Source organism: Alexandromys fortis, unplaced genomic scaffold (assembly GCF_014885135.2).
Source record: "Alexandromys fortis isolate MF-2015 unplaced genomic scaffold, M_Fortis_MF-2015_v1.1 scaffold_0, whole genome shotgun sequence".
NCBI classification, from domain to species: domain Eukaryota; kingdom Metazoa; phylum Chordata; class Mammalia; order Rodentia; family Cricetidae; genus Alexandromys; species Alexandromys fortis.
The window spans coordinates 29,096,059-29,111,472 of NW_026067949.1; the positions used below are offsets into that span (position 1 = coordinate 29,096,059).

Consider the following 15,414-nt stretch of genomic DNA (forward strand, 5'->3'; position numbering starts at 1 on the left):
TCACCTGCTTCTGTTTTCCAAGGGCTGAGATGACAGCTGAGCCCCGGATGTCCAGTTAGTCCCCTGGTCATATGGCCTCTAAATTCACCCATGGTGCTGCAGACACAGCCGTTCCTTCTTTTCTTTTCTTTTCTTTTCTTTTCTTTTCTTTTCTTTTCTTTTCTTTTCTTTTCTTTTCTTTTCTTTTCCCTTTGGATTTTCAAGACTGGGTTTCTCTGTAGCTTTGGAGTCTTTCCTGGAACTAGCTCTTGTAGTCCAGGCTGGCCCCAAACATACAGAGATCCGATGTCTCTGCCTCCTGAGTGTTGGGCTTAAAGGCATGCACCACCATTGCCCGCCCTAGTTCCTTCTTTTCAAAAGCTGAAAAATATCCCAGTGTGTGTGGACACAACTCAGCCTTGTGTGTATCATTCCTAATTCCCCAGGAGCTGTTCTTAGTCTTTGAAATAGTTCCTCACTAGCCTGTAGTTCACCAGTTAGGCTAAACTGACTGGCCGGCCTGCCCTGCCATCTGCCTGTCCCCTTCTCTGCAAGCACATGCCACCACACCTGACTTTTTAAACGTGGGTCCTAGGACTCAAACTCAGGTCTCCATGCTAACCCAGCAAGCATTTCGCTGACTGAGGTATCTCCACAGAACCCTTTAAGTTCAACTTTGAAGTTAGCATATGAAATGGTGGCTTCCATGATGGCATTTTCAAATATATATATATGTCATTACACTTAGTTCCTATTTATCATTTCCCCCTTTTAACTCATCCTGCCACCTTTTAGCTCTCCTTCCCCCAGCCAGTGAGATGCCTGTCACACGCATTTATTACCATCTCTTCCTTACCTCCTCGCCCTCCTCCACATCTCACCCCTCCTCTCATGCTCCCCTTTATAACTTTAATCACACGCACGCATGCACACGCACGCACACGTGCACACGCACGCACACACGTGAAAGCACATTTCCATCTCTAGTCCACTCATTAAGCATGTGGCATCGGTCTTCCTGAGTCTGGTATTTTGTTTAACGTAATGATTTCCAGTTACATCTGCTTCTCTGCAGGTGACGTCAGTATTTCTCTGTGACTGAATGAGATTCCTCTGTGTATGCACCATCTTTTTTCTTTCTTTAGCCACTCCTAGGTTGAAGGCCATCGAGGAAGGCTCCATTTCCTAGCAACTGTGAATAGAGATTTAAGAAACGTGGCTGTGCAGGGGTCTCTGTGGAGTGTCCATCTATAGCCTGTTGGGTAGATACCCAGGAATGGTATGGAGGGGTCATAGGGTAGCTCCAGTTTTAGCATTTTGGAAAGGCTGCACCCTAATTTTTTTCCATAACGACTATACATGTTTGCACTCCCTGCAAGAGAACAGAAGTACCCTTCTTTCCCCACATCCTCACCAGCGTTTGTTTCCATGGTAACAGACATTCTGATTGGGATAAGATGGAATCTCTAGTTTTAATTTTCATTTCCCATGTGATTAAGGGTATTGAATACTTTTTCAAATATTTATTGACCTTCTGTGGTTATTGTCCTTCTCTTGAGGACTGTCTATTTATTTTATTAGCCCACTTATTGATTAGATGATTTTCAATGTTTAAATTCTGCAGTTCTTCGGGTGCTCTGAATATTAATTGCCTGACTGATGTGTAGTGGGAAAAGAATTTTTTTTTTCAAATTCTGAATTTTTTTTTTCGAATTCTCTGTACTCTGGGGATAGTTTCAATTGGGCACAATCTCTGAGTTTCATATGCCTCCACTCTGGTTGATTTTTGACTGTGGAGCCCTTGTCAGAAAGCACCTGTATCTTCACATGCTTACCGGTGTTCTCCTCCAGCAGTTTCAAAGTTTGCAACTTTCATTCAGGCCTCCAGTTGATTCTGAATCGATCCTAGGGCAAAGTGAGGCTCCAGTTTCCTTCTTGCACACATGGAAATTCACTTTTTCCGGACCCACTTGTTGAACAGACTGGTTCCCCCTCCCGTGTGTGTGTGTGTGTGTGTGTGTGTGTGTGTGTGTGTGTTTGAAACCTTGTTGTTGAAGATGATGCGGCTGTAGCTGTGTGGGTTGATTTCTGCATCTTATATTCTATTTCACTGATTTACATGTTTGTTTCTGTTCAAGTACTAAACAGTTTCTGGGGGGAAAAGAAAAAGTTAAAAATTAGAGAGTGGGAGGGGAAGACAAACAAAGAATAAATGGACACAAAAAGAGAAAGGTTCAAGATTGCCCAATATTGAGAAATGTGCAAACAAAATCAAATGAACGAATGAAAGGAACTAAAATACAAAAATCATTAAAGTTTTTTGAAGAGATTTCTTAATTTTACATTATGTACAAGTGTTTTCCTACATATATGTGTGTGAACCATCTATGTGCTGTTGCCTATGGAGGTCCTATGAGTACAGGGCCCCCAGAGCTGGAGTTAAGGATGGCTGTGAACTCTTGCTCTCTGGGGGACCAGCCTCCAACAGCACAGGGCTCAGAATGAGTTCATGGCATTGGCAGATACTCGGCTTTTCTTTCTGAGGGGGTTAAGGGAAAAAACACTCACACACTCTCTTCATGGTTTGCTCCAAACCTTTTCTTTATTCTTTGTTTGTATTCTCTGTTCCTTTTCTCTTTCTTGTTTTCCTAACTCTATCTAACTCTCTCATACCTGATGTTTTCCTTTTAGCCCATTCTAACTCTCTCTCTCTCTCTTCTTTCCCTTACAGCTTACATACCCCAGCAAAATCTTCCAGGCAATATAAATATTACAATGTGGTTACATGCTGTTTTTCGAGTGAATGATTACAATGACTACAAAACAAACAGTAAAGAACAGCATGTTTTTTATATCCCTTACATGATTAAACATTTTACACATTACAGGTGAAAAACAAGTCATCCCAAGAACCCATGTACATTCATACCCAAGCAACTTGTTATAGATTAACTGTGTGGACAAGCGAGGTATTCAGCTAATGATATTTTAGCCTGCTTTGTTCTTGTTCCCTTAAAGAGTTCCCCACAGAGCTGTGTGCCTTTTTTAAAACTTTAGATTGTCTTCTTGGGTTTTTCACCTCAAAGCCATCCTTAAGTTATTTTCAAAGCTTTGTTTCAGCTGTGATGCACTCCAAAACCTGTGAATACATCTCCCAACATTAAGGTTAAAAGAATTTAAGCTAGTTGCGCTACTGGTACTCAACTGTTTTTCTTAGTCTTTAACCTAAGCCACAGTCTATACGGCTCCTCAGTAGAAACTCACGTGTTGTAGGTGGGTGACACTTCCTTGTTTATATTTTTAATCTTCAAAACTCTATTTAAACTAACATTATTATTATCAGCTAGACAGTACAGCTTAGGAAGAAATCACCTTCATAATAATCCACAGGTAAAATGCCCTGCAGAATGGGATGTCTCCATGAGGTAAACACACTACAATTATATGTTGTATTTCCATTTTAACTCACATTAATATTTTAATTTTTTTCTTTGTTATTACTCCTTTGAATCATTGGTCATTTGTGAGTAGATTGTTTTAATAATTTCTCCACATTTGTGAATTCTGAAATTTTACCTCTGGATATTGTCTTCCAGTTTCATATTACTGTGTTTAGAAAGGATGGTTGATATGGTTCAGGTGCTCTTAAGCTTACTAAGAGTTGTGTGTGTGTGTGTGTGTATTTTTGCATGTGGATAGTTGTTTAAACTGATGTTTCTATGAGGGAATAAGCATCGGAAAGCCTCACTCTGTCATCTTGCTGACCTCATATTTGTATATATTTATATACCATGCAATAATGTAGCTCATTAATTCTTAATAAATGTAGGAAAATATATAATTATCTATACTTACACACACACACATGTATGAATGTGTGTTTCCTCTTTGTGAATCTATTGTTACTCATCCAAGTTGTATGTTATGGACTTTCTTCCACAGTATTCTCCCTGAAACATTTTCATGATTGCATAATTTTCATTGTATGGATGTGCTGAAATTTAGTTAATCAGTTTAGTGGATTTTGCACATTGACTCTCTCATTATTGCCAAAAGTCTTCCAAAAGCTCTTTCTTATGTCCCTCGACACATTTTTTCTTACTTTCTGAGGATTTAGTTGTAGGTGAAGAACCACAGAATCAAAGATTCTGCAAAATTTTACCATCTTCATTCTCACCTTAAGGTGGTGAAGCGAACAGACTCCTGCTCTCTGCAACACAGAGATTAACTGGTTAGCAAGACTGCCAACGTAGTGAAGACAGTCCATGGCTTCACTGTTGTGGTCTTTGCTCTCCGTGCCCTGAGTATTACGTCCCTTCGACCAAGGCTGTGTGGTTGGTTAGTGATCCTTCGGGGAAGCAAAGGGAATCTGCAACACTTGTGCGCAGTTTAGAAGCTCTGAGCCAAAGCAGATTCTGTATAGGCACAAACGCATGAGGATAAAACCTCAGGTGCCTATCAGGCAGATGGTATTCAAGCCCAGGATGAGAGAGGGAACTCCCATGTTTCCCCAGCAGCGTTATCAACTGATGGTCCCTGAACGTTTGTGCTTTGGAAACGTTCTGTTATTGGGGAGAGGGGGTTGGAGTTAAGATGTCAACCCCCCTTTCCCACAAATCCTTTGTAATTTCTCTTTCATCTGATTCATTCCTTGCTGTTTTATGGATCGATCTTATCAATACTCATGCTGTGATAACTAGATCAAAGTGCTGTACTTATGGTTGAAAGTCTCCGTAAGAACACCCTGCTTTCTGCACACACATGTTTCCCATGTTGGTTATTTCTCTTTTAGGTTTGGCTCCTACAAAGAAGGACACAATCATGAAAACAACCATCGTTTTCACATGAGCACTCCCAAATACTTCGTCTGAACCCTTTTGGACAAGGAGGTCGTTGTTGGCTGGGGCAAGTTTGTAACAGCTCGAAGAAGAGTTGAACGAGAATGGCAGGATACACGTGATGGACCTCAGGAGTTAGAAAGGGTGACATCATGCAGCGGGGATCCCATCGATTGATAAGCCGTGCTGCTTAATAAAGGCATCTCTCTGAGTTCCTTTTACTAAAAAGAGCTGTGTGATAATATAAGAAAATTAAGCTCAGGGCTGGAACTGGAGCTCAGTGGCAGAGTGCTTGCTTGCCTGGTGTGCATGGGTCTCCAGGTTCAATTCCCGCATGGCCGGAGATAAAGGCAGCAGAGTGAGGGAACAATGAAATCACTAACTTGTGATTGTTTTAATGACGCTTGGCTGAGGGAAGATGGATCAGTGGGTAAAGTGCTTGGTGTGTAAGCGTGAGGACCTGATTGGATCCCAGCGCCATGTAAAATGCTAGGTGTGGCACCATGACTACATATTCCCAGTGCTGGGGAGTGACAGAGAAACAAGTCCTGGGGGGAGCACTCCCCCATAATACAGTGCTGGGAAGTGACAGAGAGACAGGCCCTGGGGGAGCACACCTCCATATTCCCAGTGCTAAGGAGTGACTGAGAGAGACAGGTGTGTGGGGGGAGCACTCCCCTATATCCCCAGTGCTGGGGAATGACAGACAGACAGGTCCTGGGGGGAGCACTCCTCCATATCCCCAGTGCTGGGGAGTGACAGACAGACAGGTCCTGGGGGGAGCACTCCCCCATAATCCCAGTCCCGGGAGGTGACAGAGCAAGACAGGTCCTTGGGTGGGGACTGGTCACTAACCAGCCAATCTAGCCAGTCAGAGAGAACTAGCTAGCCTCAGTGACAGACCTTGTCTCGAGAAAGTGGAGGGCCTGAGAGATGGCTCAGTGGTTGAGAGCAGTGGCTACTCATTCAAAGGACCTGAGTTCTCAGCACCTACATGGTAACTCACATTCTTCTGTAATTCTCATTCAAGGGGATCTGACACTCTCACACAGACATACATGCAGGCAAAACACCAACCTACATAAAATAAAAAAAAATTCTAAAAACCCAAAATGTTAGAATAAATAAAGTGGAGAGTGATAGAGGAAGACACTTAAGGTCAGCTTCTGGTGTCAACACACACACACACATACACACACATCTACAAAATACACACACACACATACACACATCTACAAAATACACACACACATACACACATGCACATACCTACATATATACACACATACACACATATACACACATATATACACATGCACACACACATGCATACACATGTCCTACTAGTATAGATAAAATAATTTTATTTCTATCAATAATCTTAGGGGAAACACAATATGTATCAAGTTATTTTTCCAGTGTTTTCAAATACACTCTACAGCATACAAAGAGTGAGCATAAACCACTGTCAACAGAAACAACAGACAGGAGAAACAGACCTGCTGATGCTTCCAATGTGAGATTTATCAGTCCAGACTAAAGCAACTACAATTCCCAGGAACAAGACATGCTTGGAGGTTTTGGCAAGAGACTAAAAGTGTAAAGACTGACCTAACAGATTGGAGAAGAGAGAAAAATAAATCCCAGAACTCAAAAAAAAAAAAGGATGCAAATTGAAATGATTTAACATCAGAATAAACAAATAGTTGAAGGAAATTTGTGAGCTGGAAGATAGGTCAGAAAACAAAAACAAAACAAAACGTCACTGATCCAGAGGTGGAGAGCCAAACTCAATACAAACTCAAATGCACTGTTTAATATCTACAAAGACAATGCCCTTCTTGTCTCTACCAGGACACATATTAACTGCTCCACTGATGCTCTTATGTAACAGGTGTGCTCTGTTCGAGTCAAGCCCACAGCTCTAGCCACACAGAGTGTGTAACACTAGTGTTAAACAATCTTCCTTAACTCAAGCCCAGTATTCCAGCATTGTTCACTGCTGCTGGCTGCTGCTGGATTCCAGGGTAAGGTTCCTGGGGGTGGGGGAGAGGTGTGGCTGGCCTGTTTCTCTGCTTGCAGACCCTTTGTAGCATTGGTATTGCCTTGCTGTGGAGATGGAGGCACCGGTTTTGTGGTGAATTGTGTGGCTGCCATCCTGGGAACTGCCAGTGTCTGTTTTGGAGCCAATGGGACGGTGATTGAGATCACTGACTACTGTAATCTGTGAGCTCAGCACAATGCCATACGGTCTCAGCGGTCATTTTATGATTTACGAGGAAACCTATAGCGGTTAAATAATTTCTATAAAAAAATCAGGGTTTCGGGCTGGAGAGATGGCTCAGTGGTTAAGAGCACTGACTGCTCTTCCAAAGGTCCTGAGTTCAATTCCCAGCAACCACATGGTGGCTCACAACCATCTGTAATGAGGTCTGGTGCCCTCTTTTGGCCTGCAGACATGCACACAGACAGAATATTGTATACATAATAAATAAATAAATATATTAAAAAAAAATCAGGGTTTCTTGCTAATCATCGCACCAGAGCCAATGTTCTACAGTTGAATCCAGGACCAGGAGTTGTCCTGCGGCCTAGTTCCTTCCCTTTGTAGACAAGACAGTATGCAGATCATTCCTGTTTGCTCTGCTCATTAACAGAGTGAAACACTACATAAATATTTTTCCAGTATTTTTTTTTCATAACCGAAACTTCCTAATAATATCTCTGTAAACAGTTTTTAATATTTTTGGCACTTATCCACTTTCTTCTTGTAAAGTGCAGCCGGATGACAAGATGTTGCCATTGGTTTCAGATTTTTTTTTTCTGTTGAAGATGAGAATAACATTTGTTTTCTATTCCCACTTATTTTTGATGTGCTACTTTTAAACTGCTATTTCCCCCATTCTTCTATTGAACTATGACTTTGGTATATCTTTATGAAGTGTGTTCTCATAACTTATTACAGGAGTGCAATGTGTGACAAGCCAGCCAGAGTGAAAAACACGTCGATTGCCTTGGGACTCAATCATTTTTATGTGCCAGGAGATATATATATATACATCTCTGTATATATATCAGTCGTTTGGAAATGATCATAGCCACAGTGCTGTGCTATCAGAACCCAGACTTGCACTTCAGGGCTCTTCCTTTAGCTACTTCCTGCTCCCCTCACACTTGGCCATCTCTAGTGACCCTGGCTCTGCTGCACCCCTCTGCATGAGTGACCTTACAGTTTTTTTTCTAGTGAGTTCTCTGACAATTCCTACATGCACATAATGCTTTCTGGTTATTCTCCTGCCCTGGCTCTCTCTACTTCCCATGCCTACCCTGACCCCACACTGTCCCTTTCTAAGATCCACAACCATTGGTTTTGTTTTTTTATGACACATTTAGCTTAACCAGTGCCATCTCTATGACCGTGGGAGATGATGTGAAATCCTATCAGTGATTTTTAAATTTCAGTTGGAATTATTTTTAGCCTTCTAGACTCTGTCATCCCCCCCTCCAATTTTTTTTTTCATTTGTCTTTAAAAGTGCTGAATGCCTTTTAGATGATCACATAAAATCTGGGGACAAAGAAAGAGACAATTAAAAACTGGAAGGTACTTTTCAGTATATCGATGTATTGGGATATTGAATTTACCTTATTTGAATCATTTGGGACAGTACAGTAGCCTTCCTTGTATATAGGCTGTTTTGTTTTGTTTTGTTTTTTCCTTTCTGTGCCTTCAGTTATTAAGTTTTACTGTGTCTGGAAATATTCAGCGGAAACCCCAGAACTGAACACAGGTTTAAAATTCAACAGTGTTCTGAGTAGTTTGGTGAAGCCCTGTGAACACATCTCTGTCCAGCAATATCTCTACCGTGTGTGCTGGCTCACCTGGTCATTGGTAGCTGTCTTGATTATCAGATCAGCTGTTATAGAGACACGGTGTGTTTGAGTAATCTCAACCTGAAAAAAAAGTAACGAAATATAATAATAAATATACAAATAGATAAAATAATAAAAATAAAAATGAATTTATTTGTGTTGGGGGTACACACACACATGCCATGACTCACATGTGGTGGTCAAGGGCAATTTGTGGGAGTTAGTTCTCATCTTCTACTATGTAGATCAAGGTCAGGTCATCAGATGTGGTGACACGTGCATCTGCCCACTGCTGTCACCTACCCACCGAGCCGTCTCACTGACCTAAGTAACCGCTATTCTGTTCTCCTAATGCTACCAAGGCACAAGAGTGGTGTTTCTGGCAATTTGGAGATGCTAGAGAGAAGCCATGAGGTGCTTCCCTTAAGGGAAAGGGGGAAAGAAAGTGCCATAAGATATTTTCCAAAGAGACTGTATATGCTTAATTTGTTAGTCTGTACTGTGTACAATATTTACTCAGTTTTAGTTTTGGTTATTTTTTTTTATAAAATTACTATGCCTGACTTAGAAATTAATCTTTATAATAGGTATGTAGGTATAGAATAAGACCTATGTATAGAATATACATAAGATTGATAGATGATAATTGGATAGATGATAGATAACAGACAGAGATAGACACGCAGAATTTGGTACCATCTGGGGTTCCAGCATTTGTTGAAGGCCTTGGGGTAGATCCTGTACAGTAAGAGATAAGGGTGGGGCCGTGATTTTGAGTCTTGTGGATTAGAAAAGCATCTGATTACCATGACTCCAGCTTCCTGTGCTCAAACATCAATACAGTTTCATGTGCTCATTCTCTCTCTTCAAAAGCTTTTGAAGAGTGAATGCCTTGAGCGCCCTTCAGTATACTTAACTTCCAAATAGTTAAGTAATGGCGAAATCAAGACACTGAAGGAGATGTGGAGCCAGCTGTGGGGTCTACACCTGAAACTAGCTGAAAACTAGCACCACAGAGTCCGCGGCAGGAGAATTTTGAATTTGGGGGTTAACACGCATTACAGAGTTTGTTCCAGGTTAGCCTCCGTTTTGGGCTAGATAGTGAAATGCAGTCTCAAAATAACCATCAAATAAAAAATGAAATAATTAAGTCAGGCGATGGTGGTGTATGCCTTTAATTCCAGCACTTGGGAGGCAGAGACAGGGTAAGCTCTATGAGTTTAAGGCCAGCCTGGTCTACAGAGCAAGTTCCAGGACAGTAAGTTCTCAATTACACAGAGAAACCATGTATCAAACAAACAAACAAACAAAAAATAATAATAAAAAAGAATGGGAGGCTTTGAGAGCTTGTTTGGAGGTTCTAGCAGGGGAGCACAGCTATTCATCTACCCTTGACGAAGACCGGTCCTCCTCTATTCATGGAAGGTCGTCCTCTTCACCCAGCAACACCATCTTTGGGTATATACCCAAAGGATGCTCAATCATACCACAAGGACATGTGCTCAACTATGTTCATAGCAGCATTATTTGTCATAGCCAGAACCTGGAAACAACCTAAATGCCCCTTGACTTAAGAATGGATAAGGGAAATGTGGTACATTTACACAATGGAGTACTACACAGTGGAAAAAAAAAACAATGACATCTTGAAATTTGCCAGCAAATGAATGGCTCTAGAAAACATCATATTGAGTGAGATAACCCAGACCCAGGAAGACAAATATCATATGTACTTACTCATAAGTGGCTTTCAGACATAAAGCAAATAAAAAGCAGCCTACAATTCACAATCCCAGAGAACCTAGACAACAAAGAGGACCCTAAGAGAGACATACATGGATCTAATCTACATGAGACACAGCAAAATACAAGATCTCCTGAGTAAATTGGGAGCATAGGGATCATGGGAGAGGGTAGAAGAGGAAGGGGAGGAAGGGAGGGGAGCAGAAAAAAATATATAGCAGTACAAGGAGCCACCATACTGGATATGATGGCTTTTTGTGCTTGGCCTTTGCTGGTCGGCTCAGCTGTAGGAAGTCCTGCAGTTAATCTGACGGAAGACCCTTTGTCTTTACTGATAAGCCCTTTCCACCCTCCTTTATCTCAGACTATCAGAAGAAACTTCCTATCTTCGGTTGAAGCGGAGTCAAGCACCAGCCCTTCCCTGGGTTCTTGTGGAATCTCTTTCAGCCCATCCTGGAGGTTTAAATCTTTGCAAACACTTCCTTCAAAGCTCTGGGATTTGCCTTCTTGACTGCCTAGAGACAGTCCTCATTTTCTGCCAAATGACAAAGATGCTGAAGAGGTTCTGGGAAAGCTGGACCATACAAAGAGGGGGTGGGAGGTCCCCTCCAGGCACTGCTGGCTGTAGCTACGCTGCACAGCCCAGCACTCACGCAGAGCCCGGCCTTCAAAGGAACAACACATTCAAGTTCAAATCAAAGCGCTATTCATTGAGAACATTTTGCGTTGTGGCTATCGAGTACCGTGTGTACTTGCAGAAGCTAGAATTTCCATGAAAGGAACAGTGGGCTGCAGACTGCGTCACTTAAAAGTGACGAGCTGTTCTCAGAGAGGGAGGAAAATGAAGGCCAGGGAGAGACGACAGGAGCAGTTAGGTGAAAAAGAAAAGCAAGTGCCCGAGCACCGCGGGGGAGGATGGGTGGGAATCAGAGCTCTGCCTGGCTGCAGCCTCCTTTTCTCCTTTCTCAGCAGTGAGGGAGGCCGGGCCGACTCCTGTGGGTTTACTTCTAGCCGGCCTGTCGGCTCAGGAAAGCCATTTACCTCAGGTTAGTGCAATGGGTCCTCCAACAGTCTTCCTTCTGATCTGCCTGAGACGATTCCCTGCAGTGCAGAAAAGCCATGCGTTCTATTAAGATCTGATTTCATTGAGAGAGAGAACACGTTTATAGGTCTATGTGCAAACACGGTCAGGAGTTGAGTCAGGTATCTTCCTGTCTTTCTCTCCACCTCAGTTTTTGAGACACGGACTCTCCTTGAACCTTGAGCTCACTGATTCAGCTAAACTTGACTGGCCAGCAAATCCCAAAGACCCTGCCTCCACCTTCCAGAACTCACTCAGATGATAGGCTTTTGTGCAGCTTTCTTACATGGGTGCTGGGGATCAAACCCAAGTTCTTAGCAAACATTGAACCAATTGAACCATCTCCTCATTATATCTCTTTGTCTTCTAATATTCTGGATTTTTTTTTTTACTTTTAGGTAATGTTTATAGTAGTGACTCAGAGGAGATCTGTTGTAGGATATTTGATTAGACTATGAAACTCTGAGACCATGTTCATAAAATTAAACTTGAATCAGTCAGCAACTAGTTGACAAGAATTAGCCACAGAGAGAACAGAGGAGCCAGGAATATGGATAGAGAGATGCCCTGGAAGGAGGAGTGAGGGACTGAGAGATTCGTAGTCATTTTTGATTGGGATGAGTGGAGAGTTGCTTCTCTGGTTGGGTCTCCAACCAAAAAGGAAGGTCAGCTCTTTACTTCTTGGCTTCTCTGATCTAGCAGTTTTTCATCCCAACATTTGACCTCTAAGTCTTTATTGGTAAATAGAATGATAGAGACTTAATTAAAACCTCTATTTGGCAGCCTTGGCCATAGCCGGTGCCGTGGGATTGGAAATCCCACCAGGTGTCTGAGCAGTTGGGTTCTGACTGAGGGACCTTGAGACGCAGATGATACCTGAAATATCAGTAGATTCGGGTGTGACCCATAAGCAGATGTAAAAACAACAGCCATCACTGGCAGAGTTAGTATTTCCTGGAGATTTGTTAAAAATGCAAATTCTTGGGTCCCATCTCAGTGATCCTTACTCCCGGTTGGGAATTTGGGAGACCTGTGTTTCACTAGCTTCACCTGACTCTGGTATCCCTGACCGTTTGCAGAGTGAATGGGTTTCCAATGTATAGAACAGACATATCAATAAGTGAACATATATGAGGTGTCCTGGAGAGTCTACTGCTGTGGGAATTCATTCAACCAATAGCTTTTGGGCATACTGGACTGGAGGATGTGGTCTTCTGCCTGCTGACTTTTAAGAGAGAGAAGGGGGCTCTCTCGCTTGGCTCTCTTGGGAGGTGGTCGGAGTTCTGTTTGCAGCTCCCAGAGGCCGCAGAGCAGAGGGCTGCACCAGCTCCCTACCTTGTTGTTCGTGAGTGTTTCCCCAATAAATATTTGATACTTCCCTTTATTTTGGGCTCTTGTGGACTCACTTATTCACACTTTTAGTCTATTAACAGGAGACTCCCCAAAATAATCGTGTCTGAAGATAACGCTATAGTGGAAGCCACAGAGAGAGGGGGTATTAAATTAAAAAGCAGAGTAAACCACACTGACAAACCTTATCTATGCTTCATTCTTCATAAACAATTGAATGATTATTTTACAGCTCTTTCTGACTCTTGTAGATTTTTTTGCCAAATCCTCTTATTTCCTTATCTTGACAGATCACCCTGGGATGGGGGTGGGTGTCATCCGGACTCTTTTACTTCCTGGGTGAACTTAGGTGGATTATTTAATTCCTCTGGAGAAGAATATGGGATGCCACACCTTTGAGGCGATCCCGGAGGACATGACCTGACTGGGGCAGTGAGAGAAGGAAGGAAAACAATACATACAGAAGAGCTGGGTGTGAACTGGGCCAACTGACGGAGAAGCTGCAGAATCCTGGAAGCTCAGTGTTGTTTATTATATACAACTGAGCAGAAAGGAAGAGCTACTGTATACAGCTGGACCAGGAGTCAGTGTTTATCTGTTATTACATACAGATAAACAAGGTGGCGGGGTTATTACATTCAGATAAATAAGGAGGCGGGGTTATTACATACAGATAAACAAGGAGGCAGGGTTATTACATAAAAATAGATAAGGAGGAGGGGTTATTGCATAAAGATAAACAAGGAGGCAGGCTCACAGCATATAGGTGCACCCAGGGGATAGGTTTAATCTCAGCAGTTGGCTCTATAGAGGAACAGCCTTTAGGTCATAAATATAACGAGAGGGAGAACGCTATGGACATTTTCTACACATATCATCAACAGCTGCACTAGGAAGACTTTACCATCCCCCGAGTCTCACCTTAGGGCAAGGGCTTTGCTCTTTTTTTCATGGGTCTGGTGCTAGGGTCCTTGAGATGACTGCGCCCACAGCGACAGCACACATTCACCCAGGACTTCATCCCCTCAGGGTTTCCTCCCCGTCCTCCAGGGAGATGTCCCCAAACCACTTCCATTGTGAGAACTAAGTGAGCAGGTGTACCCTCGGAGCACGAGTGAGCTTGAGTACAAAGTAGATGCTCAGCTCCTCTTTTCCTGTGTAGCTGGGGACCCCACGGTAGCAGTAGTTTCTGTCCTCCAGCCTGCTGGGGTAGATAATTACTCCCCGAGCTCATCAGAATGTGTGCAATACAGAAGCCAAAAAGTAACCTGATGTATTTATTATCTGTTCGGAAGCCTTGACAATGAAAGGCAGATGGGAAGGGCCGTGAGCAAGGTTGCTCAGCGTTTATTTGAAAGTCACATGTGATTTCCCATTGAAATTTCAAGCTGCAAGAAATATCAGTAAACCCAGCCGCTGCCGACGGCGGCAGTCCGACATCATATCATTGCAAGGAACAGCCAGTGAAGCTCCAGGGATAAGGTTACCCTGAAGAACAAGTACCACGAGTTCTCATTCCTGCCGGGAATGCTTCAACCTCACAGCTGGACAAGGCTGGGTCAGCACATGTGTGATGAGGACCAGTTGGACCGAAGCGTTCCACTAAAGACCTCCAGGAAAGCGCTCTTAACCTTCGCTGCGCAGAAGAATCACCCGGGGAGCTCCTGCTTCACCCCCAGAGATCTTTGTTCTCTCGGTAGAAAATGGACCTCTAGTTCTTTATTGTTATCAGATTTTCCAAGTGAGTGGTGCACACTGCAAGTGGTCACACACACAAAAGAATTTCTCTGCCCTGAATTGCGGACATTTTAGAATTGATAACCCCTTTGGAGCTTATGTCGTGTGAGATGTCTTAACATTTTTTTTTTCTCTTCTTAAGAGGGAAGATGATTGCCATTAAGATAAACCCCTGGCACTTTCTTTCTCACGAACATATTCAGGTTTGGCAAAACTACAAGACTCAGAGAAAAGCGGAAGATAATCAACCACAATATGAACAGCAGTTCACTGCATACTGAATCATAGATAAGGTTTTTGAGTGTATTTTATTCCATTCTCTATTGTTTAATGCCACCTCTCATGGAAAATTTAACCGGAATGCAAGGGAAGAGAGACCAAGTGTGAACACAGGGATGGCCTTGGATTTATGTGTGTCTCTAAAACAATTTGTTAGTATGCTTGCACACTCAATCAGTAATCGATTTCCAGACAATACAATACTCAATTAAGGCCCTGATTAGAGTACAAATTGATACTTGTCCCAAGACTAGGCTGGCCTCAAACTCAAAGAGTTTTTATACACATAAAATAAAAATATATTTAAAAAAAATCGTAGGGGGTAGGTCTTGGCACACACATTCCAAGGTTGGAATAGTCAAGGGATTTATGATGTTGTGATGGGGTGAAGAAGGCATAAGCAGAGAATTAGTCCATCTATGTGCTTTCTGATTCTGTTGCTTTTGATGTCGTGAACATAGTTGATGGTCTGGAGAGCCACCTCAAGGTGATGCTGGAGGAAGGGTTAGGTCCAGGCCTGGTTAACTTGACCTGTA

General features: G+C 42.6%; 1 protein-coding gene across 1 annotated transcript in view; it reads left to right on the plus strand.

Annotated features, from left to right (window-relative positions):
• Cwh43 (cell wall biogenesis 43 C-terminal homolog) overlaps positions 1-5,038 on the plus strand; it is a 42,225-nt gene extending 37,187 nt beyond the window's left edge. The window contains exon 16 of the mRNA XM_050150029.1: positions 4,772-5,038. Coding sequence (XP_050005986.1) covers positions 4,772-4,850 — 79 coding nt within the window. The 3' untranslated portion in view covers positions 4,851-5,038. The remainder of the gene's footprint in view (positions 1-4,771) is intronic.
• Positions 5,039-15,414: the final 10,376 nt, after the last annotated feature.